This window comes from Lepidochelys kempii, chromosome 3 (genome assembly GCF_965140265.1).
Source record: "Lepidochelys kempii isolate rLepKem1 chromosome 3, rLepKem1.hap2, whole genome shotgun sequence".
In the NCBI taxonomy this organism is placed as follows: domain Eukaryota; kingdom Metazoa; phylum Chordata; order Testudines; family Cheloniidae; genus Lepidochelys; species Lepidochelys kempii.
In genome coordinates this window covers 135,107,333-135,132,275 of record NC_133258.1, presented here as the reverse complement: position 1 = coordinate 135,132,275, position 24,943 = coordinate 135,107,333, and the positions used below count along the sequence as shown (strand labels likewise).

General features: G+C 40.6%; 1 protein-coding gene across 4 annotated transcripts in view; it reads left to right on the top strand.

Moving 5' to 3' along the window:
- Positions 1-11,481: 11,481 nt before the first annotated feature.
- Positions 11,482-24,943, top strand: part of HEATR1 (HEAT repeat containing 1) — a 54,420-nt gene continuing 40,958 nt past the window's right edge. Inside the window, exons 1-10 of one of the 4 annotated variants that reach the window (XM_073338175.1) lie at positions 11,482-11,665; positions 12,241-12,406; positions 14,103-14,319; positions 17,900-18,041; positions 18,560-18,661; positions 19,974-20,114; positions 21,154-21,365; positions 23,382-23,515; positions 24,172-24,280; positions 24,692-24,802. In XM_073338175.1, the coding sequence (XP_073194276.1) occupies positions 12,265-12,406; positions 14,103-14,319; positions 17,900-18,041; positions 18,560-18,661; positions 19,974-20,114; positions 21,154-21,365; positions 23,382-23,515; positions 24,172-24,280; positions 24,692-24,802 (1,310 nt within the window). In that variant the 5' untranslated portion in view covers positions 11,482-11,665; positions 12,241-12,264. Of the gene's footprint in view, positions 11,716-12,124; positions 12,209-12,240; positions 12,407-14,102; positions 14,320-17,899; positions 18,042-18,559; positions 18,662-19,973; positions 20,115-21,153; positions 21,366-23,381; positions 23,516-24,171; positions 24,281-24,691; positions 24,803-24,943 lie in introns of those variants that run through there. The other 3 variants (XM_073338178.1, XM_073338176.1, XM_073338179.1) reach the window with 3 other exon arrangements.

The window sequence follows — 24,943 nt, the reverse complement described above, 5'->3', positions numbered from 1 at the left end:
GCTTGTCAGTGTGGTCATAGTGAAATATACGTAGCAACATTGTAAGGGAAGTTTCCCCCTATTTTCATTCCTTTTGCAGTGAAATGGAGATGAATTTGCAGACTCAGTAAGACAGGCCTGCAATGAGTCACATAAGGAAAGACAGCTTTGCGACCAGAAGGGCTGGAAACTGCTTTTTTTTAAAAAATTGAAAACCTCAATTCCACAGAAAACTTTGGAAATACTAAAAATCCTAGAGAGAGGGAGAATCCATGCCATGTGTTAAAATCCTAAATGTTAATTCCATTGGCTTCACATTTCATTCACAAAAGTGTAAGAGAAAAAAATAAGAGAAAAAAACCTCAAAGTTAAAGGGTCAACGCCTTGGGTCAACTACCAACATAAGCCTGAGCCAGTGATCAAAAACAAAAAGCCATTTTCCTTTCAACATTGATTATTGGTGTGGTTTCCAGTAGCCTTTCACTTGTTACAAATACTAGCTCTAAATTTGTTTGTTTTTTTTAAAGTTTAAATTAAAAAATTTAAGATGATTTTAAATGAATTTAAAGCAGACATTGTCAAGGTACGTTAGGCCAATATTCTGGATTCTGTTAAAAATGGTGAGTGGCTGAAAAAAGGAAATATAAATAGAAAGAAGTTGCATGTTATATACGTAATTTAATTTAAAATTAAATAAGTGAACGAAGTTTTGTGGAATATTTAGACTCTCTCCTTCAGGGCTGATCTACACTACAAAGTCAGGTCAGCTTAACGATATTGTGCAATATTGTGAAAAATGTCATGGACTGGAATGATGTAATTAAGCTGACCTAAGCCCCAGTGTAGACACTGCTGTGTCGATGGAAGAATTCTTCCATTGATCTTGCTACCACCTCTTGGAGAAGAGGATTTACTACCTTCTGTCACTGTAATAACCCCTTCTGTCACTGTAATAAGTGTCTACACTACAGTGCCACAGCTGTAGCTGTAGTGTTTCCAGTGTAGACATACTCTCATTTCTGTGAAGCCAAACGCAACCCATTTTGCTAGTGCAGAACCACCAAGAGGTGAAGTAGAATACACAACAGTAAATACATGTTAAATTGGCTTCACTGACTTAGTTGAGCAAAATAATAATTAAAAAGAGCATATATTCTGAAAAGTTAGGCCCAGATCCTGCACTAACCTCAATTCAGGTGGACACTTCTGTCTGCATACACAGGCCCAGGGGCTCTCTTTTACAGAGCTCACTGCAGAGTCTGGCCCTGTTTGATTTCTGAAATCAGTTTTAATCAGCTAAGGTATTATTAGCTATGTAAAAGCCAAGTATTATTATAATTAGGGACAGTGTGTCTTTAAAAAGTGAAAAATAAACAGAGCATGATTATAAAGAGAGTTTAACAGAAAAACTTTTGAAGTCAAGAAAATGATTTTTGAAGGAAGAGTAGGTAATTTCTCAACACAATAGGGATATATATGAATGATACTATTCTTATGAAGAAAAGTTATAATACTTAAAACATGTTTCAAAGTAAAGAAAAAGAAAAAAGAAATATAGAGTATTGAAAGACGTCTGGTTTCATAACAACTGATATTGTCAAAGGATCCCGAAGTGTTTCACAATCTATGTATAGGAATAACTTTGTCTGCCACTGAAACACAACCATGGATGAAATGCAGCAGGAAACATTTATAGAATATACAAATATTGCCAAAGCATGGCAGCTTTATGAGTACATAGAAGATGCTGACGAGACTGCAATCATCAAGTTTTGCCAAGTTTTTTGACAGAGAGGAAGGAAGGTTGTGTGGTTAAGGCTCTGGACTGGGACTCAGGAAATCTGGCTCTCCTTGACACTAACGTGACATTGAGTAGGTGAGAAATGTGGGGCAGAGACTTTCTTTCACTGCATATTTGTAACTTGTCTATGCACAACTCCAATTCATAATAATAAATAATAATAAACAAACTGCACTGTGAATGTTGAAAGATTTAATATAATGGAGGACATACCCCTTAACAGTGACTGGACGTGTTGCCAATTTAGAACCCAGATTAGACAAATATTGCTACTTTCATGAATCAGAGGAACTCTCAGGTCCTAAATTTCTCTCTGCTCCCTTCTAAAATTCCACCCAAGAGAGGCCATGACACCTGCATCCCTAGCTCCACTGGGAGACTGCTTCCTTGGTTCCATGTATCCTACCACAGTGACTATAGAGGTATCTCATAATAATGATGTGAATTAGTGAAGTGATAGTCCAAGTATCTTTGTGATTATTGGAACTATAATACCAAAGGAAAAGCTGGGAAATGTATATGGTAATTTATACACAGCATACCTAGTCTGTTAAAGTGCTAGAACTGCAGTAGCACTGGATAGACGTTACAATGTAATACACATGATGACAGGTGGGAAACTACAAATAGTGCTGGCATAGGATTGGAAAAAATGGTCAGACAGATCCAGGATTTAAAAAATGATTCAGTGATGAGAATGCATGGGGCAGGAGTAGGGGTATAGAATAGCCTATTACAAACTTTCAGAAGAACAGATATGTGTTCTCAGAACTTTGGCTGTGTTCCTGTATCATGCTGGCTTAGTCCCATCTCAGATAGATATTAAGGAAGAAATTACAGTTCTAGTGCAATGCTAAAACCTGTAATAGGCCCTTAGAACATGGATTTCAGGAATGTCAGCAGCTAAAAAATCTATCTATGAGCTATATTATGGGCTGTACCTGATTTAACCAGAATAGTTTCAAAGATGTGCTATATTGTTTCATAATGGTTTGGGTATTGCTGAACAAAGAGAACAGGCATGTGTATCAGGTAACAAGGACATGAACAATTCCATAAACTTTGCTGTACCTAGAATAAATTGGCAACAAACACTGACTAAACAGGAGTCCCAGGCAATAACTAACTATGATGATAAGTACAGGGAGGGCTGGCCTTGAAATTATTGCAGTGTGATCTAGAGGTTAGAAGTGGGTGTGGGGGGAGATGCTGGAAATTAGACACTGCTGAGTTCTAAACACAGCTCTTATACTGAATCCCTCTGTGACCTTAGCCAAGCTGTGACATCTCTGATCTAAATTCTCTCAGATAGTGTTTGCAACCCCACTGACGTAAATGAGAAGACAACTTGCCTTGTGAATCCAAAATGGATATAACTACTTCTTACATATTCCACAGGAATGATGTGAGGATCAGTTAATGGGTCAGATTCACCTTGGGTAAATGCCACCAAAGTCAACTGAGTTACAGAGGGTTGCATTTGAATCATTATCAAGCATTTGGAAGCATGAGGTTTTATTTTCTCTTTGGAACATGTATGTAGTACAAGATGGTATTGTCCAAAGATGCTGTTCTTACATTCTGCCTAGGAGAACTTTACTTGGACACTCAGCTGTATCCTTTTAATAGTCAGTGGAGAGAACTAAGCAATATTACTGTGATGTGGGGGATAAAATTACTTGGGGCTAGAGTTCTCCAATTCCTATTTTGATAAGCAAGGGAAGATGAGTCAGGAGGTGGCTGTCTTCTCCAGTAATTATCAGACCCACTGGTCTTATTCATGTTCCCATCTCAGGAGCAGTGGGCATCAGCTGACACCTCATATTGCCCTTCATGCTGTCCAGTGCAAGTGCGGTAGCTAATATGTTCACTATCCCCAACTATAATCCATTCATGCAGGAGGCCCTTGACTTTGCTTGTAAAACCAAGCCCTGTCTGCAAGAGTCACCTTGTCCTTTATTGGCTTTACTGGGGAGACTATGTTATTTGTATATAATTTCAGCTGTAGGAAGTGGTTTGTTCACTTTGGATCAAATTCATCCTGAGTGTAAATGCACTGACTTCTTTCAGAGTAACAGCCGTGTTAGTCTGTATTCGCAAAAAGAAAAGGAAAATTTTGGCACCTTAGAGACTAACCAGTCTCTAAGGTGCCACAAGTTCTCCTTTTCTTTTTGCACTGACTTCTATGAGGTTACACCAATCATGAATCTGGTCTCTTATCTGTGAGATATGACATAGGGTTACATTGGGAATAGCAGTGGTATGCAGGTCTCCTCAGATTTCAATCTGAGCTGCCTGAGGCTTTTTGCTGACCAGATTCTTTGTTTTAGGTGATTTTAATGCCCAGATGGACAATAGTTCCTATAGGTTGACCCAACGTCTGATACCTAACATGACAATTGTGAGCCTATCCCTGGGGCTTTCAGGCTCTTCACATATATGTGAGCAAACTGCAGAACTAATTTCTGAACTGAGATGGGGAATTATGATCATACCATAGTCTCTTTACTCACTGAAGTAAAGGGGTCATTTTTGCTCCCATCAAGAAATGTTGTAAGGGCTAATATTTGTAAATCATTTTGGAAGTGCAAAGCACTGAGTATATTTGTTTAAAGTTTACTTGAATAACGCATGGGTTAAGGCCAAGTACAGATTATTCATGAATGCAAATCTCACAGTGGGAATTAATACCCTAGCTCTCAGAAGAATTTTAATCCTAAGAAAGGTATTAACTTTAAATGTAGTCTTCTGTTGGCCTTCCCGTGGTTTTTTGTTTGTTTAAATAGTCTTTTCAAAAGTGAGCAAATGTGTGAGGAGTGGAAAAGGAATCGTAATATCTCCTGCAATATAGGAGGGAATGCATATATTGGATACAATCTATCACAGAATATAGACTTTGTTTCTATGTTCTTAGATGTCTTACTGCTAATATCTAAAAATTAATCAGGGGAAATTGCACAAATAGGGCATAAACTAATATAAAAGTATCTTTTATTTTATTTACTATGTACTACATATTAAATTGGGTTACTGTGTTTGTGATTAATCTCTTATATTTGCATTGTGGATGATACCTAAATAATAAAAACTTAGGCAAAGATATTAAAAAATAACTAGTGATTCTGGGTGTGCAATCTGAGACATCTTAAAGGAGCTTGATTTTCACAGGGTCGGTACTCTATACTTTCTGAAAAATCAGACTTATTTTAGGAGTCAAGCTGAGCACCCAAAATTTGGGGCACACAGAATCCAGTCATTTATGAAAATCTTGGCCTTAAAATCTGAATCTGCAACCCTGAATCTGCAACACATGGATAATCCTTATTGACACTCACAGTCAATGGGACTACTCGTGTAAACAAAGGTTGCAGGACTGACACCTTAATTTGTATTTGTTCTGCTCTCCATGATAGGACAGAGCTAGGACAAACAGCTTCAGCTTCTTGTTCTATGTTTTCAAATTCTGAGTGACTAAATTTCTCCATCCCCTGTCACCTTTTTCCAGACCATGGTGGGGACATGCTTGAAGAATAGCTGGTTTATTCCATGAAGTTTGTCTGCCAACATGTTTACACATTAGTCAGGCAAAGCTGAAGATACCAGCCAATATTTTGTTTCAGCAAATGAATCTAGAGAGGGTATCTGTAACCACTGCTTTCCCCACAGCACATTGCTTGAAATTAGATGAACACCTTGATTAAGGTAGCACCACCTATTATGAAATTGCCCAACATTTACCATTAAAAAGCCCTGTTTTCAGTTGCTTATGACTTTGCTAAACTTTAAGCACATGGGCTGAAATTTTACATGCTGGGTGTCTCCCTCAGTTTCAATTTTTTTTTCCAAAAAATTTCCGCTAAAACAGTTTAGCCATTTCCAAGAATGAGGCTAGCGAAAGATATGCTGTTTTGCCCATGTTAAAAAAAAATTCTAATAAGCTTCTCTTTGAAAAGCTCTAGAGTTCCATTCTTTGGAGCAGGGACATGAAATTTGGCCGGGGTGGCCTTTGTATCAGGAATGTGCCTTTTGCTGCCTCTATGAAAACCAGTCTAAATTTGGCCAAGTTATGAGTCTTGCGGAATGAGGGGAGGAGGGGGATGACAGTTTGCACATGCTCAGTAGAGACTTGCTGGAGCTTCACCTCTAAATTCTGTTTGCATTGAGTATGTTCCAGCCCAGGGCTGAACTGGACTTTCCCTACAATTGCAGCTCTGGGCTACTGCAGGCCGTGGTGAATCCAGGCACCTAAAATTTGGGCAAAGAATTTCTCTCTCCTGTGTTCTTAATGACACCCCTTCTAGACCCAAACATTAATTGGGAAGCTGCCTGATTCAAAAGCAGAGAGCCAGATTTACTGGGACAAGGAGCCTGGGACTGACTGGGCAGAAACTGGGACATGGTCAGACTGTTATAACTCTTCAATGGCGCAAGCACTGGATACCTTCCTCTCTCCTTAGCTACTCAAAATGAACCATAGGACCTTCAAGAATGAAAGATGTTGGAACAGGTAGTATCACCTATACTGCACTTCTAGCTCAATCTCTCTGCTAACCAGTTATGGAAAAGTCTGAGGAATCAGACAGAGACTACAGCAATTGAAGGAATGAGAGAGGGTAATGACTTGAACAACCAGTTGGACAAGAAGGACCATTATTTATATTTAGCATCTATAGATATGGAGAACACTATTTCTCTTTCATGGAAAGAACTGTGGTTCATCCTAACCCTTCAAAATATCTGGCAACTGGCTGGCTGAATAGTAAATAGAAGCTCAAACAGCTGTGCCCTAGGAATGGACAGCTGTACCACATGAGATCTGCTGCTGAGCCATATGTTGTGAACACGTGACCTACTGTTTGCTTGGATTACTGGTGGGGTGAAATGTGGTTTTGGGTACAGAGGGCAGAAAAAATTAGAAACCTGAGATGTTATATTATAGAAGACCTAAACTACATTGTAAAGTTACATTCTTCACCTCTTTCCCTTTAATTGCTATAATTTATATATTGTTTTAGTGACTGCAAGTGGAATCTTCTACTTGACTAGTGTCCAGGAGATAACAGATGTGTGCCAACTAAGAACAATAAATCTGCCATTCAGAGCTAATCTAGATACTTATACATAGCACAATCAGTGGCAAAACAAAATATATTCTTCAGCCAGATGTTTACCTTATTTTGCAAGAAATTTACCTGTTCAATCCATTACTCGAGAACATGATGTGATGGTGCCCCCCCAAAAGGCTTTATGAAAATATGCTTATGAATGTATATATGACATAACTAGAATATGTTTTATGCTACATATGCCATGTAACAATCTCTGTAAAGGTTATGATCTACTGAATCTATTAATCCTATTTTATGCATGTATCATTTTTGTATTTGAAGTTAAGAATATTGGCTTGATTTTTAAGTAACCTTTATAAAGCATTTGGTCAGTTTCTTGAGAAAGAAATGTGCAAATTAAGTGCCCAATCAAGAAGCACTTAATGAACAATGGATCTTGGAATGCTCTAATCCACATAAGAAAGTCTACTTGAGGACGTTCAAGGAAGCATGTGAACCATGTTCTGAGTCATGCATGGACATGTGACTTGCCCATGTGACTCCAAAACTCCATCTTGTAGCTGGACTTCCACACAAAGGGAGGGAGGATTGTTCACCCACAAGAGAAAGTCTATTTAAACCCTGGGGAGACCCCTCCATTTGGTCTTCAGCTGCCTAAAGAGAGAGCCTCTCCACCCCCAAGGATACCTGAAAGAAACTGGAACAAAGGACAGTAACTACAGGGGGTGAGTAATTGCTGGACCCAGACTAGAAGGAGAATAGTCTTTAAAAGGAAGCTTACTGGAAATCCTCTAAGGGTGAGGTTCCCGGCCAATGGGAGCTGCAGGAAGTGGTGGCCTGGCCTGCGCTGCTTCTCGCATCTCCCATTGGCCTGGGACGACGAACTGCAGTCACTGGGAGCTGTGAGCAGCCATACCTGCAGACGCTCAGGTAAACAAAGTGTCTCACAACCCGCCAGGGGCTTACCCTGAACAAGCCACAAGTTTGGGAAACCCTGCTCTAAAGTTTTACATTCTTTTGTTTTTGAATGCAGTTATTTTTTTACATAATTCTAAATTTATAAGTTCAATTTTCATGATAAAGAGATTACAATACAGTACTTGTAATGGGGGAATTGAAAAATACTATTTCTTTTGTTGTTTTACAGTGCAAATATTTGTAATAAAAATAAATATAAAGTGAGCACTGTACACTTTGTATTCTGTGTGGTAATTGAAATCAATATATTTGAAAATTTAGAAAACATCCAAAAAATTTAAATATATGGTATGCTATTATTGTTTAATTGTGCGATTAATCTTTTTTAATCGCTTGACAGCCCTAGTTTCCAGCTTTTGTATCTCTTAACCAAATCTTTTCAGACATGACCTGTGCGCTAATTCTCACAGGGGATTAAGTTAGTCACAAATGTAGATATTTAAAGCAAGCTATTTTCTAACTATGAATTCACAAAAATCACAAAGATTTTAAAACATAAAAAGTTGTTTTCCCCCCCAAACACAGAATTCAAAAATGGCTTATCTGATTTACTTCAATCTTCAAAAGCGATTACCAGTAACTAGTTACAGGATTAATCTGAGCTATGATACCTTTACCATAGCAATAACCATTATCAGGGCTATGTACTAGCACCAGAGCCTGAACAACTTGAAGTGACGGCTCAGGCTTAAACATAAAAAAAAGCGTCTGAAGTTCAAAGTTTATCTCAGGAGTCCTAGTTTAACACAAATAACACAAACTTGAGAAATGTCTCTGCCTTTATTAAGCTTTACTGTTAGGGAATTAAAAAACCAACCAACCAACCACCTTTCCCCATAATCCCTATATTTATATATTTTACCAGAATTCCCGATGCTAATGTTTGATCAAAAACACCTCTGTCTTCCCACAGGGGAAACGGCTCAGTCAGCTCCCCTTTAAGTGCACCTAATTAACTCCGTATGGGAGCTCTTGAGACGATTCTGAACCCTTGCTGCTTTGCGTTTAACAAAACAAAACAGCAGACACTCCAGCCTTAATGAGGCGTTTTTCTAGCGGTGCATGAAAAACCTGTACAACTTTCAGAATTTATAACAGAGCACTTCCTGTTTGCCTTTTCTGAACAAGAGTATTTGAAATAATCATATTGCTAATAAATACTGATTTTAATGACCTGTCTATGGTAACCTGGTAAACACTTTTTTAATAGCTCTGTCTTTTGCAAAAATATACTCTTCAGTAATGTGTGGGGTTTTAAAACATGGAAGTGTGCTTTATTAAGCACACAGAGGGTTAAACTGTGCTTAATAAAAGAGGAGGAGGACTTGTGGCACCTTAGAGACTAACCAATTTATTAAATAATGACTTAGCCACTCCAAGTCTCTATTTAAGCCTAAATTAATAGTATCCAATTTGCAAATGAATTCCAATTCAGCAGTTTCTCGCTGGAGTCTGGATTTGAAGTTTTTTTGTTTTAAGATAAAAGAAAAGGAGTACTTGTGGCACCTTAGAGACTAACCAATTTATTTGAGCATGAGCTTTCGTGAGCTACAGCTCACTTCATCAGATGTTTACCGTGGAAACTGCAGCAGACTTTATATACACACAGAAATCATGAAACAATACCTCCTCCCACCCCACTGTCCTGCTGGTAATAGCTTATCTAAAGTGATCAACAGGTGGGCCATTTCCAGCACAAATCCAGGTTTTCTCACCCTCCACCCCCCCACACAAATTCACTCTCCTGCTGGTGCTAGCCCATCCAAAGTGACAACTCTTTACATAATCAAGTCGGGCTATTTCCTGCATAGATCAAGGTTTTCTCACATCCCCCCCACCCCCATACACACACAAACTCACTCTCCTGCTGGTAATAGCTCATCTAAACTGACCATTCTCCAGGTTTAAATCCAAGTTAAACCAGAACATCTGGGGGGGGGGGTAGGAAAAAGCAAGAGGAAACAGGCTACCTTGCTACCTAAGTCTGCTGCAGTTTCCACGGTAAACATCTGATGAAGTGAGCTGTAGCTCACGAAAGCTCATGCTCAAATAAATTGGTTAGTCTCTAAGGTGCCACAAGTACTCCTTTTCTTTTTGCGAATACAGACTAACACGGCTGTTCCTCTGAAACTTGTTTTAAGATAGCGACCTTCATGTCTGTGATTGCGTGACCAGAGAGATTGAAGTGTTCTCCGACTGGTTTATGAATGTTATAATTCTTGACATCTGATTTGTGTCCATTTATTCTTTTACGTAGAGACTGTCCAGTTTGACCAATGTACATGGCAGAGGGGCATTGCTGGCACATGATGGCATATATCACATTGGTGGATGTGCAGGTGAACGAGCCTCTGATAGTGTGGCTGATGTTATTAGGCCCTGTGATGGTGTCCCCTGAATAGATATGTGGGCACAGTTGGCAACGGGCTTTGTTGCAAGGATAAGTTCCTGGGTTAGTGGTTCTGTTGTGTGGTATGTGGTTGTTGGTGAGTATTTGCTTCAGGTTGCGGGGCTGTCTGTAGGCAAGGACTGGCCTGTCTCCCAAGATTTGTGAGAGTGTTGGGTCATCCTTTAGGATAGGTTGTAGATCCTTAATAATGCGTTATTAACGTTATTACGTTATTAACGTTATTATAACACTGTGCATAGTCCCACTGAAGTCAATGGAACTACTTCTAGTATTAAAATTAAGCACGTGCATAAATCTTTCCAAGATATAGGATTATACTTGTATTGGTTGTTTGCATTTACATTGCATGGCAAGTTATTGCTGCCTAAGGTAGCATTAGTGGGCAATAAATTTGTCACGGTCTTAATTGTAGAGGAAAATAATTTCACAAAAATGTTCTCAGACTTTCAAAATTAAAAAAGTAAATCATTTCCATTGTTTGTTGAAAAATGGGTGAAAAATCAAGCAAAACATGAATTATTTGCTTTTGGGGATCAAATTTTGATTAAAAACAGAATCAAAATTTTAAATTAATTTTTATTGGCTTTAATTTTGATGTCCCCCCTATTTCTCCCACTTTCTCACAAAACACATTCTCATTTTGGTTTTGAGTACATTATCCCTGAGTGTAACAAATAAGGGTTTTAAACTGGCCGGTGGCTTTATATTACACAGCACAGGACCTTCTGAAGCTATTTGGTAGGAAGATGGGTCATTTTTCAGCATTGCCAACCCCAAGCACTCAAAAATCAAGAGCCGTTCTTAAAATTAATGAGATTTTACATTAATAATTATTTTCAGTGGGGCTTAGAAGACCCTGCTGCTGTGCTAGGTGCTGTACAACCCCAAGGCAAAATAATGGTCCCTCTCCCAGGCAGCTTCTAAGCTTAGGAAACTGACAGATTATGGGTAGTTCTTATTTGCCCTCTGGTTTTGGGGCCTTGGGGCTTCACAGCTGCAATGGTCCCGGCACCACCACGCGAGCTGGAAGCTTGCTTCAAAACATCCCGCAGCTCCCAACCACAGAACTGGCCGCGCTGCCTCCCGCCGCTAGGGGCGCCCCGCCCCACAGCCAAGGCGGAGCAGGGACCGACGCCTGCTTACACACAGCGAACCCCCGGCAGCGCGGCTCAACCCCGCCCCATCCCACGCAGCGACTGCACGCGAGAGGCTCGAGCGCTCTGCTGTCGACTGCGGCGCGGGTCGCGCGCACTCCGAGCCAGCTCGCGGGCCCCCAGCCCCGCCCAGAGCTCGCCACTTGACTTGGGGCGCGCATGCTCAGTCTCCCAACTGGCCGTGCCGGGTTTGTTGTTGTTGTTTTTTTTGCCCCCTTCAGCGCTACCGGTTCCGGGTCAGAGGTGAGGCTGCTTGACGCACGTGGCCGCGGGGGTAGGTCGCCTCGCTTCTCTGCCTCTCAAGGCGCGTGCGGCGGGAGCTCGGTAGGGACCGGCCCTCCCCGCCCCCGCCGTGAGACGGGCAGCGCCACCCCCCCCCTCCCGCCAGCTCCCGGGTGCTTGGGCGGCGGGGACCCCCCATGAGGCTCGGGCAGAGCCAGCGTCCCCCACTCCCGCCCCCCTCTCGGCCCGGCAGCGCTGGGGTGTCTGGCCCCCGCTGCATGGAAACACCCCGGGTGCTTGGGCAGAGCTTGTGCTCTGGGAAATTTTTCAGCGCGCTGGGCCCGGCGGCCGGGGGGTGATGAGTTGCTCTGTGTCGGGGTGGTGGCGAGTCACCGGGAACGCAGCAGTGTGACCATACAAGAACTTGGTATGTCCCGTCCCCGCGCTACACCCGCGTGTGCCCGCTGAACGCCTTGGTACCAACTCGCCTTCAGTCAGTTGCTCTGGTATTTTATTGTCGGTAAACTCAGGCCCTGCTGAAAACTAGGGCAGAGATCAAATGCAGTTTGTTGCAGGGTTGCTTTGTTGGTGTGTGGTGAGTTTTATTTTACTTATTTTAACATTTAGGCTTTTGCCAGAGAAATATAAAAAATGACGTCCCTCGCCCACCAGCTGAAACGGCTCGCTCTCCCTCAGAATGACCCCAGCCTTTTGTCTCGAAGTGAAGCAGCATCCTTGCTGTTTGATTGCAAGGAAGCTGCCAATATTGACAGAGACACCTTCTTTGCAATAGGTAAGTGCGAGGATTCAGACACTGTCAGCTTACAGAGTAGCAGCCGTGTTAGTCTGTATTCGCAAAAAGAAAAGGAGTACTTGTGGCACCTTAGAGACTAACCAATTTATTTGAGCATAAGCTTTCGTGAGCTACAGCTCACTTCATCGGATGCTTAAACGCCACATTTCTGTCAGAAAATGTTATGACCTTCTGTTGAGGGTAACACTATGACTGAAAGTGATTAGAGGAAAAAATTGTCCTATTTTTCTTTGTGCCTTTGAAAGCACTTCGATTTAGTTAGTTTTCTCTTTCTCTTTTATAGTCTCCCTATTTGTGTAAGTCTTTCCCACTGGAATGTAGGAGAGTAAAACTTCTTAAAATAGAAAAATGTGTTTGTAAAACCTCAGAAGTTACGAGAGAGATTCCGGGGCAAGCGTAGTACCTGAAACTACTTTTAACCTAGTTTATTAAATCGACCTCGTTTTAACATGATGATGACCTTTTAGCTTATCTCAATCTATATCTAATGTAACATAGGTATCTGTTAACTTTGAATTTAAGCACCAAGAGAATCCATGTATTTCAGTGGATCTCAAACTTTTGAACTGGTGACCCCTTTAACATAGCAAGCCTCTGAGTGAGATTTTCCCCTCCCTCTTTATAAATTAAAAACACTTTTTAATATATTTAACACCATAATAAATGCTGGGTGTAAAGCGGGGTTTGGGGTGGAGGCTGACAGCTTGCAACCCCCCCTATAATTACCTCACCACCCCCTGAGGGGTCCCAACCACCAGCTTGCGAACCCCTGATGTATTTGAACATTTGTTTCTCTCATGTCTCCCTCTGTTGGTTGGTTTCCTTGCTTTACTTGCACCCAAAGTCACTTTGCACTTAGTTTGTAGTATTTACAAGCCTGTCTACAATAATGAAATAGTTTTTTTTTTTAAAATTTTATTATGCTGTAAAAGGAAGAACAACTCATTGGCTATATACACTGTTCTTTGCATCATGCCTATGTATCTCATAGATCAGAAAATAATGTATTTTAGTTTAGTTCTAAAAAGTTTTTAATTTCTTATGCTTGTGTTTTGGTGAAAAGTTATGTTGTACTTTTCCCCCGCCAATTTAAAAACTGTCTAAATGCAGCAAAAGCTCCGCTCCTAGACATGTTCAGTGATCGTCTGTAGAAAATTCCATTTTGGTTATTCTGCTGTGTGTTCTGTACATAGAAGACTCTTAATACTTTTTACCATTGTTATAGCATTTTGCTCCTTGTAACATTCCTATAAGGCAAGAGCAATAAGTACTGATTTTACAGATGAAGAAACTGAGGCAGAGGGAGGGTATGATTTGTCCAAATTCACAGATAGAACTTTACTGTCAGAGTGGGAATTAGAATTACAGAGTTACTGGTTTCTACTCCTGTCCCCAGATCTCTAGTAAAGTATGCTTGCCTGCTTGAATTGTTGTCTCTATCTCTAGTGTGGCAAAATATACTTTGTGTAACAGTATGACATTACAGTTATGGGAGGGGGGAAAACATTTGACCATAATAGTTTAGTTTGCATGACTCATTCAATGAAAGTGATGTACAGGAGTGCAGTATGAAATAGCAGACTAATGTTGATGATTCTTCGATGGGTAGGAGAAGAATGTTTTGAGGTAGAGAACTTGTGTTGTGTTAAGCCATTTTCACCATTTTCTCTCCTAGGGTGCACTGGCCTAGAAGAGCTAATGGGGATTGATCCTTCTTTTGAGATGTTTCATTCTACTTTGTTCAGTCTCACATCAAAGGGCTTGGAACGCAGTGTTCAGACTAAAGCAGTAAATGAGCAGCTGGATGAGAATATTTCATCATTCCTGATTCATTTGTCTCCTTACTTCATGCTTAAACCAGCACAAAAGTGCTTGGAGTGGCTAATTCACAGGTAATCATATAAATCGCATGCATGTCAATAGATAAGTTTGAGACACACACCTTTTTTTTTTTTTTTTTTTTTTTTGTTAGAATAGTTTGGGTGTGATTTGAACTTAGATTCCTTGAACTACAGGTTCAAATCCTGGCACAATCAACTCAGATGTTCATCTTTACTAGGCAAGATAAATTTAGTTCCTTGCAAATTAGAATATGGGTCTGTTACAAGAGAATTTAACCAGGGTCTGTATGCTCTCTGGGACTATTAAAAATTCCATGGCATTCTGTGTATGGGTTTGTCTAATTGTCCTTTACCAAAGTTTCCCAGTTTTGTGGTTGGCTCTTCTGGGACGGAGAAGCAGCTGTTACATTTTGCAGGATTTTATGAGGTGTTATACCAATAAAATAAAAACCAGCAGGATCTTATGAAAGGGGAAAAGGCAAAATGCCACATTTATTGTGTATACAGGAAGAATCATAGTAAGCAGTTAGTTATAACTGTAACATTCCATTCAATTTCATATTTGTTCACACACACACGTTCTGCAAGGTTGTTATCATAGTTACCAGCCTTAGAGTTGCTCATGCCAAGCCACTGGCCAGGTGGCCTAGACATGAGGAGGGAGCAGGGCCTTGTCAGAAGCTCATCTGATGCTCCTGGAAGTTGGTTTGCAGAATCAGACCCCAAAGTTCTCACTTTCTAGAGTCCATTTTTATAGGAATTTCTTCCTATGCCAGTCTATGGGAATTGCTTCATCATGCTGTTGCTGAATCAGTCAGCAGATGGCACAGTCCTGAAGGCTCCATGCTGCCAGATGTTATCTTGTTCTTTGGTTCTCCCGTCCTTGAGGCTGTTGGGTGGATTCCAGTCTTCCCTCCGGGGTCCTCTGGTTATTTCCACTTGAAGCTTTCTTCAGCTCATGGACACTACATTCTTAGGCTGGCACCTCCCTGATCATTCAGTTATTATCCACACCAAGCATCCATCCACATACATCCTCTATCTCTATTTTAATCACAATTGTTAACAAAGCGAGATGAATACGACAAAAGGGCGGGGAGTCTCTGGGTGCTGTCTCTGTTGTTACAGAGTATTGCTTTGAGTCTCTCTCTGTGTGAGTAGTTTGTTGTTACAAAGAATTGCTTTGAGAACAGACTCTGTCTTAGAATGTACTAACACAATTAGCAGCTTGCAAGTTTCACACATAGAGCGAGAGAAACCGTACCAAAAACCAAGAGATCTCTTAATTAGTAATACCCTGGAATTTAAACTATGGGGAATCAAACTCATTTGTGATTTTAATACAGAACTTCTTTAATATGATCCAACAGAGGCATTTATTTGATAACGTTCAGAATGAAAGAGGCTATGTAAAATTGATGTATTTTCAATGTAATATGTGAACTCTGTCCGGTATAGTCTAGTGTAATATATTGGTATGTGCTAAATATTTTTTAATTCCAAGGAACTGAAAAGAATGGGAGATAAAATGGACTAAATATTTTGTAATATGCTACTGTCCTTATTTACATAAGATGTTTGCAAATATAGAAAGTGGAAAATATTTAATAATACTGAAGCACGAATGGCTGTTACAAATGCATCCATTGGGTTGCAGAATTGCTCTGCCCTGTTATGCTGAAGCTCAAACCAGGTTATCATAATGATCCTCGCTGGCTTTAAAATCTTTGAAAATGAAATGTTTGTTTCCCTTTAGCAAGAGTTGTCAATTAATCACAGTTAACTCACGCGATTAACTCAAACAATTAATCATGATCAAAAAAATTAATTGCGATTAATCGCAGTTTTAATTGCACTGTTAATAGAACACCAATTGAAATTTATTAAATATTTCTGGATTTTTTTCTACATTTTCATATAAATTGTATTCTGTGTTGTAATTGAAATCAAAGTATATGTTGTTTTTTATTACAAATATTTGCACTGTAAAAATGATAAACAAATAGTATTTTTCAATTCACCTCATGCAAGTACTGTAGTGCAATCTCTTGTTGTGAAAGTGCAACTTACAAATGTAGACTTTTTTTGTTGCATGACTGCACTCAAAAACGAAACAATGTAAAACTTTAGAGCCTACAAGTCCACTCAGTCCTACTTCTTTTTCAGCCAATCGCTAAGATAAACACATTTGTTTACATTTACAGGGGATAATGCTGCACTCTTCTTATTTACAATGTCACCAGAAAGTGAGAACAGGCATTTGCATGGCACTTTTCAGCTGGCATGGCAAGGTATTTACCTGCCAGATATGCTAAACAATTGTATTGGCCCTTCATGCTTCGGCCATCGTTCCAGAGGACATGCTTCCATGCTAATGACACTCGTTAATTAAATTTGTGACTGAACTCCTTGGGGAAGAATTGTATGTCTCCTGCTCTCTTTTACCCGCATTCTGCCATATATTTCATGTTATAGCAGTCTCGGATTATGACCCAGCATGTGTTTGTTTTAAGAACATTTTCACAGCAGATTTCACAGAATGCAAAGAAGGTACCAATATGAGATTTCTAACTGACCCGAGATTTAAGAATCTGAAATGCCTTCCAAAATCTTAGAGGGACAAGGTGTGGCGCATGCTTTCAGAAGTCTTAAAAGAGCAACACGTTGATGCGGAAACTACAGAACCTGAACCACCAAAAAAGAAAATCAACCTTCTGCTGGTGGCATCGGACTCAGATGATGAAAATGAACATGCCTTGGTCTTCAGTGCTTTGGATTGTTATTGAGCTGAACCGTCATCAGCATGGACACATGTCCACTGAAATGGTGGTTGAAGAATGAAGGGACGTGTGAATCTTTAGCGCATCTAGTACATAAATATCTTGCAATATCGGCTACAACCGTGCTATCTGAACACCTGGTCCCACTTTCAGGTGACATTGTAAACAAGAAGTGGGCAACATTATCTCCTGCAAATGTAAACAAACTTGTTTGTCTTAGCGATTGGCTGAATAAGAAGTAGGACTGAGTGGACTTGCAGGCTCTAAAACTTTACATTGTTTTATTTTTGAATGCAGGTTTTTTGTACATCATTCTACAGTTAAGTTCAACTTTCATGATAAAGAGTGCACTACTGTACTTGTATTAGGTGAACTGAAAAATACTATTTTGTTTTTTACAGTGCAAAGATTTGTAATCAAGCATAAATATAAAGTGAGCACTGTACACTTTTTATTCTGTGTTGTAATTGAAATCAAAATATGTGAAAATATAGAAAACATCCAAATATATTTAAATAAATGGTATTCTCTTATTGTTTAATAGCGCGATTAATTGCAATTTAATTTTTTTTAGTCGCTTGACAGATCTACTTTTAACTAATTAGAGTAGAAAGACAATTTCCCTGTGAGCAGGTTATTCCATAACTGCTGAGTGCAGGGTGTCTTGCTTTTTGGACTGAGCATCTGGTCCTGGATGCTGTCGGAGACAGTATACAGGTCTAGATGCACTTCATGCCTGATTCAGCATGGCATTCTATGTTTCAGGTTTTTATTTGCAACCTGTGTTGCAAGAATAGCATGTATGGACCTCGTGCTATGAAATTTCTGATTGTGTTTGCTTTTTTCCTTAGGTTTCATATCCATCTTTACAACGAGGACAGTTTGGTTGGTTGTGTCTTGCCGTACCATGAGACTAAATTGTTTGTGAGAGTTATTCAGCTGTTAAAAATTGGAGACCCAACTCATAAATGGAATTGGTTGCATCCAATTAAGGTAAAATAGCTAAAAGATACAGTTCAGAGGATGTATGAGAAATAGAACTTAGTAAGGTCCTGGTCCTGATATTGTATCTATTATCATGCACCTCCTCCCCCCAATCCCCTGTTTGCAGCTCCATGGATGTGGGTCGTGGCTACAAGATTCTGTTGCAGCATTGGGACTACAACGTCCACATGTTGTTCCTGATCTCTCTCTTTAAAGGAGAATTCATTACAGCCCTGGTTTTGGCAAAGGAAAAAAAAATCTGCTTTTTATTATGCAGTATGTTTGCAGTCAACTTGGAAACATATAAAATTATATGTACAACTAATTGATATAAAATTAAGGGGATGAAATGAAGTCCAGTGAGAGGAAACCATTACTTGTTTCAGTTTAAATCAGGATATCTGTGATCATTTAATATGGTTTGGAGAGATGAATGAAGTTTGTGTGTGTGTTTGATTTCACTTTAGCATATTCTAATTTTATTTATATTTTTTAAATCCTTTTTCTTTTCTTTTTGTCTTGGACAGAAACCAGGAGTCCCCCTTGCTAGGGGTGCTTTGATTACACACTGCTACAAAGACCTGGGTTTCATGGATTTCATTTGCAGTCTGGTGACAAAATCTGTAAAGGTTGGTAAATTGTTCTAGTTCTGCTTTCTGTCTGTGTGTCTCTTCCCCCTCCCCCCTTATGTATTTGCATCATGGTGTGCTATTTTGGCACATTCTGAATTGTGTAGCACTAAACGTACTCAATACACAGAAGCGTCTGAAAATCTTTTTTCTTTGCGCCCACTCTGATTTACAGAGATGTTAGAACCTAATAGAAATTAGTGTAATATTGTCATTGGGAACAGTATTGAAAATTCTATGGATCAGACCATTGGTCTTTCTGCTCTGATGTGTTGCTTCTGGTGGTGGCCAATATCTGAGGCAAAATTGGAAAAATCCCGAGTGGGAGAGACAAAATGTGCAGTTGGCTAACTTCAGCACTGTATATACAGTGAGAGGTGAAGGGGAGAGGGCACTTTAGCTGGAGGAGGCTGGGGCAAAGGAGATTTGTTTCTTGGTTAATGCAGGAAATTGACTGGCCCAGAGTGACTCCAGAAGATTTTTACTGTAATCCTTATGGAGAAAATTGAGATGCTTTAAGTTTATTTAAAAAAAAAAAAAGAAAAAAAGCCACCTGATTCCTGTCACGCTGTTTGAAAATAATTTTTGCGCTTGGGCACCTCTTCGTAGTTGTCATGGCTATTTTAAGTTTGTGCTTTGAAATGTTAACAATAGTTTTAAATTGTGGATGTTAGACCCATTGATCTCAAGGTGGTAGAAAGAATCATAGTTTTAAATCACTGGCCCAAAAAAACCCAAAAACCTTGTAGTAATAAAATCTTAGAAGAAAGACAGATGTAGCAGTTACATTTTCTTAAAATTTTGGAATATGCCAAGATAAGCAAAATGCAAATACAGTGGATTACGCTTATTAGCAACTTCTCAGTTCCTGACAAAGAGTTGCTGTTATTTCGAAGTTGCCAATAAACGACAAAGTAGGTTTACCGGGCTGCAGCCAGGAAAGGAAGCTCTGGGGCTTGCCGAGCATCAGCCGTAGGCATGTTTGCAGAGTTGCAGCTAGGAATGGCACATCCTAGTGCTTCGTTCCCTGGCTGCAGCCCCTCAAACCTGCCTGCAGTCAGGGCCTTTCTTTCAAAAGAGTTCAGTCAGTGGCATGCCATTGCCAGTATCCAAATCTCATTAACAATAAAGTCAATGGGCCAGGATTGGTTCCTGGTGAAATGTTGCTGTTAATCAGAAGTTGTTAATATCAGAAGTGCTATTAAGCAGAATCCTGTAGTAACAGGAACTCTTAACATGAGACCTTAAATACTTTAATTATGTTTTTGATCATCATCCTAATGCCTAAGTAACTATTTCCCCTTCATTCTAGATCTTTTCTGTACATGATGGCAGCGTCTCTCAGTTGAGGGTCCTGTTTACTTTTTACGCCTCCACCATTGTGTCTGCTCTTGGTGCTGTAGAGAAAATAACAGACACTATAGTCTCCAAACTGCTCCCTTACGTGCAAAAGGTACCCAGTATTTCATTCTCTTGCATGATACAGTGTGGCTTATTTTGCCAGCTAGAATCCTGTAATTAGCTTCCTAAAGGGATTTTCTCCCTGGAATAAATTAGAAAAGAGACGAGGTAAACAAAACATAGCTCACTTTTCTGTGTTCCTGTGGCTGCTTCTGCTAACTATGAAAGATGTACAATACCTGTTTACCTCACAATCCTGCATGATGGAGTAAACCTTGACCAGTTCAGGATTGCTATTGTTGGACTGTATAAGGAGCTGTGTCCGCCTGGCTTTGATCTGATATGCTTCTCGTAATACGGCACCTCAAGGCTGAGGGAGTCTGGATAACCATAGCTAAAGCCCTCCCAACTTCGTTGGCCGTGAAAAACGTGTCATGGACTGTGAAATCTGGTCTTTTGTATACTTTAGTGTACAGATTTCATGGGGTAGATCAGCCTTTCTCATTCTGGGGGTCCTGACCCAAAAGAGAGAGAGATGTGGGGAGGGAGGGGGAGGTTGCAAATTTATTGTAGGGGGAGTGTGGTATTGCCACCCTTACTTCTGTGCTGCGTTCAGAGTTGGCAGTGGCAGGAGAGCAGTGGCAGCTGGCCAGGCGCCCAGCTCTGAAGGGAGCACCCTGCCAGCAGCAGCGGAGAAGTTAGGGGGCAATACCATACCTCTCCACCCTCACTTCTGCACTGCTGCCTTCTGAGCTGGGTGGCTGGAGAGTGGTGGCTGCTGACTGTGGGTCCAGCTCTGAAGGCAGTAGCGGAGAAGTAAGGGTGGCAATACCATAACATACCATCCTTCTGCGCTGCTGCTGGCGGTGGCTCTGTTTACCCGCTTTGCTACAGTGTTAATGAGCATATGTCTTTTTTTCTCTGTCTAGATTTGAAGTTTAATTAGCTCACTAAAGCTTTAACATGATGAAAAGGGGATAATGCAATTGCATTAGTGTTGGCCAAAGAGTATCCTGTACCATTATTTAGACAGACTTTTTTTAAACTTAAACTTGGCAGAAATGCACTTTGAATTCTTTCTCTCTTGGTAGGGTTTGAAATCCTCTCTAGTGGATTACAGAGCTGCAACCTACATGATCATCTGCCAGTTGGCAATGAAAGTGACAATGGAGACCTCCTTGGTGCAGTCCTTGACATTACAGATCAGCAAGAATTTGACCAAAACACCTTCTCTAGCCAGAGAAGGATTGGCCTGCCTGCTCGTTCTTCTTCAGAACCAAAAGGGAGAGGGTCTTGGGAAAAAGTAAGTATACATGAGTTGACAGATTCCCTCTTAATAGTTGAGTCCTAAATATCATTAGTTTCCATCTTTAAAAGGATTCTGTCATTACCATAGGGTGGTCACAGCACTATAGTTAAGGCTGAGACTACCATACTGTTTGACAGTCAATATTTCAAAGTGCTCTAAAATCCACCTGCGTAATCAAGATTGTTTTGAAGATTTCTGTGTCTCGTCAGGGGTAGAGTTAGTGGTACAAGTTTGAGGTCTTTTTGTCCAGGTGTTCCTCAGATATAGCTCCTCCCCAGAAATAAGCTGCTTGTAATATTCAGGTATCAATCGCAAAAGCATGAGGAGATTAGCTTGAAAACTGGCATGGCACAAGAGAGGCTAGGGTAGAGTCCATAGTGCACATTTGGGGTAACTTGGTCAGTGGTTTTCTGCGTTACAGCCCCACTAAAATGAGCTGCTTATAATATCAGGTTCTTATTTTTTGATGCAGAGTTAGAAAGAATTTTTCTTGACATGTATAGCATGGGCTGCTCCTTGGAACGGATATTGACCAGCACTAAGAACCAGTTCAAAAATATTTCTGAAGTTACTGCACTCTGGAAGCTTTATTGCTAATGCTTATTCATCTGTGAGAGCTATTGTTTCCTCAGAAACTCCTTAGAGAGTGAAACACAGAGTAATGTGTTCACATGGTGGCTTAGAGGAACAAGCACTTGAATGCCAGAGCCATTAGTTAGAATCCTCGTCTCTGGAGTTCTGCATTCGGAGTACGTTAGTGTGGTCAACCCACCTTTCCCTTGGTGTCCGGGGCCATTATGGTGCTCCTTTTGGAAGTGTTAGTGGTGTATGCAATTCTGAGGAATTTCAGCATCTACTTATCTGCCCAAGTCCTTCCCTGGGACGGTTTGGTGGGCAAGACTGTGTCCAGGATGTGAAGCCTGGGGTGGGGACAGAATGATACGGAGGAACTAGTTGCCACATTGCAGATGATAGCAGAGAGGCCAGAGCAAGAGTTCCAACCAGAAATGAATCAGTTCTCTGGTGGGATAGGTTTGCTGAACTCCTGCTGGGCACTGGGAACAGACATCCTTGGTGCTTGGCACAGGAACACAATGCTCATGCAGTATGGAAAGCTGGTAAGATGCTTAATCAATGTGTGGCACAGCACCCAGGCACTGAGGCGGGGGTGAGAATATCCACTCAGATGAATGGAGCACTTTGCAGTAGCTCAGAGCTATTGTTTCAGGTCTCATTCATTACCAAAAGGGTGTCGTCCTTCCATCTGACCACATCCCATTGAGATGAGTATGCCTCTGCAATCCTTCTGCTCCCTTTCCCCTTATATCAGCCCCAGAGGCCATGCAGAACAGTCTGCCACCCTGATCAAAACTTCGGTGTGCCACCCCCTCCTCATAGGCCTCGGGTGGCAGATTTGGCCTGGCTGCCCCAGGCAGCTGCCTAGTTCACATGTAACTAGAGAGGCCTCTGCCAACCCCCTTTTCCTCCCCCCTCCCCTGAAGTGGAGTAGAGATTCTGGGGCTCCCCTCCCTTTAGCTGGTAGATGTGCTCTTTGCAGCCCACAAGTTACCACCTTCCCTTCTGCCCTTGGATCACCTGTCCTAGCCCAACTGGGCACTGGAGGAGGGCGGAGCTAGTAGTTGAATGGTGGTGAGGTCTTCTAAGGAAGACCCACTCATCTCTCCCCAACACATACAAGTACCCCTCAATCTTTCCCTTTTCCCTACCACCACTACTTCAAGAAACAAGGGAAGTAGACTGCCCAAAAACAAGGCACAGTTATGGTTGATTGGCAGTACCTTGTACCTTTGCAGAATGTGAAATGCACCAATTCTTAAACCGGTGAAAACTGGGAAATGCATCCCCTGTAACCCTTTTTATTTTTTTCATTGAGGGTGAGCCACTTCACAATATGATGTGGACAGTTGAAAGTTCTATATAATAGAAGGTGATGGCTAAGCTATAACCCAGAGCAATATTCAGTCTTTCTTTTGGTGTTCTCCTTTGCAGGCCATTTCGTTACCTGTGTAACATTCCAGACCTGGTTACTATCCTGCATGGCATTTCAGCTGCATATGATGTCACTCCCCTTCTGCGTTACCTGCTGCCGCACCTGGTTTGCTCCATTATTGACTGCGCTACTGGTATATTAGCATGTGCCCAATGTTTTTTCTGGGTAAACCCTTGTAGCAACTTCGCTAGATAAATCAGTTTTAATTGTTCCTGATGATAGACTACTCCAAACTGTGAGGAACTGCTCGTGGTCTTCTTTCTATGAGGCTTGTGGAATAGCTTTGGTTTTTTTTAAATGCAACAGCAGATTAGTGATGTGCTAGGCACCTAGATATTCATTTGCAGTGCTCCGGTGAGACTAGATCTAGTGAGAGCTAGTCTAATTTTACGAAGATCCTTGTCAAGTGCTGCACATAGAACGTCGCTTGAGAGACCATATGTAACAGTTGCCACAATTTTTACTCCAGCCATATAGTGATAATACTGAGCAGCTCGTAATATTTAATCATTGAAAGATCTATAGGAAATAAATAACCTTTATGGTCCCCAGTTTACAGGTTGGGAAGGTAAGGTACAGCACATGGTTACTTGACTTGACCAAAGGCACATAGCAGGATAGTGTTACTGATGGGGTACGTTCCAGTCTCCCATTTATGTGCTTAATCCACAAGAAACTGCTGTCTCTTTTTTTTCTGTGGTTGTTGGTGTAATAAATGTAGAGAGTTTATTTTAAAACAACTGTTCATCTTGCTTTTAAAAAATGTCTAATTGTGTGTTTCTTCTTAAGAGGAGCATGAGGAATCTGAAGTGACAGATAACCAAATCTGTAAGAGACATCTAGAAGCCATACTTACAAGTGTAGCACTGGAAAAGGATTTAGATCGCCTTTTGGCCTGGTGAGCTAATTTCGATTATTTTCCACAATGTATGTTAACTTCAGCTACAATAGCACTTAATTTGTGACAACATAATTAGCATTGTGTCAGAATGTCTGTTACCTTCCCAGCTTTCATGGGTTCCTGACGCGCCCTGATCCTGCAGACATATTGGTGTTTGAACTCTGGGTGTTTGACTTCACTGGGATGACTCCTTTGAGCAGAGTTAAATACATGGATAAGTCTTTGTCGGCTTGGGGCCTTACAAAGAGAAATTTACTTCGGGGATGAAATTTAAACTCAGAAGAAAACCTGTATTTATAACATATGCTATGAATCACAAAAACTATTCTATTCGTCTCAATTAATAATGCTGACGATTAGTGTTGTCTTGTCTACATGTCTGTTTTATTTGTGTTTTTGTCACTTTAGTAAATTTCTTGAAGAGTTTATTTCCTATGGTGTGGAGAATGAATCTGATTCCACCAAAATGGCTGTGCTCAATAAACAACTTCTTCCTCTCATCAGACTTCTTGAAAGAAAGTAAGTTACTTTTTATTTCCTATGCATTTTGTGCAGTATGAAAGTATGGTAAGTCAACTGTGAATCAATATATTCTTCTGTTAGTAATTTGTGTTCATATGGCATTTACCTAGGGTACCTTTATCCTAATTGTGACTTCAT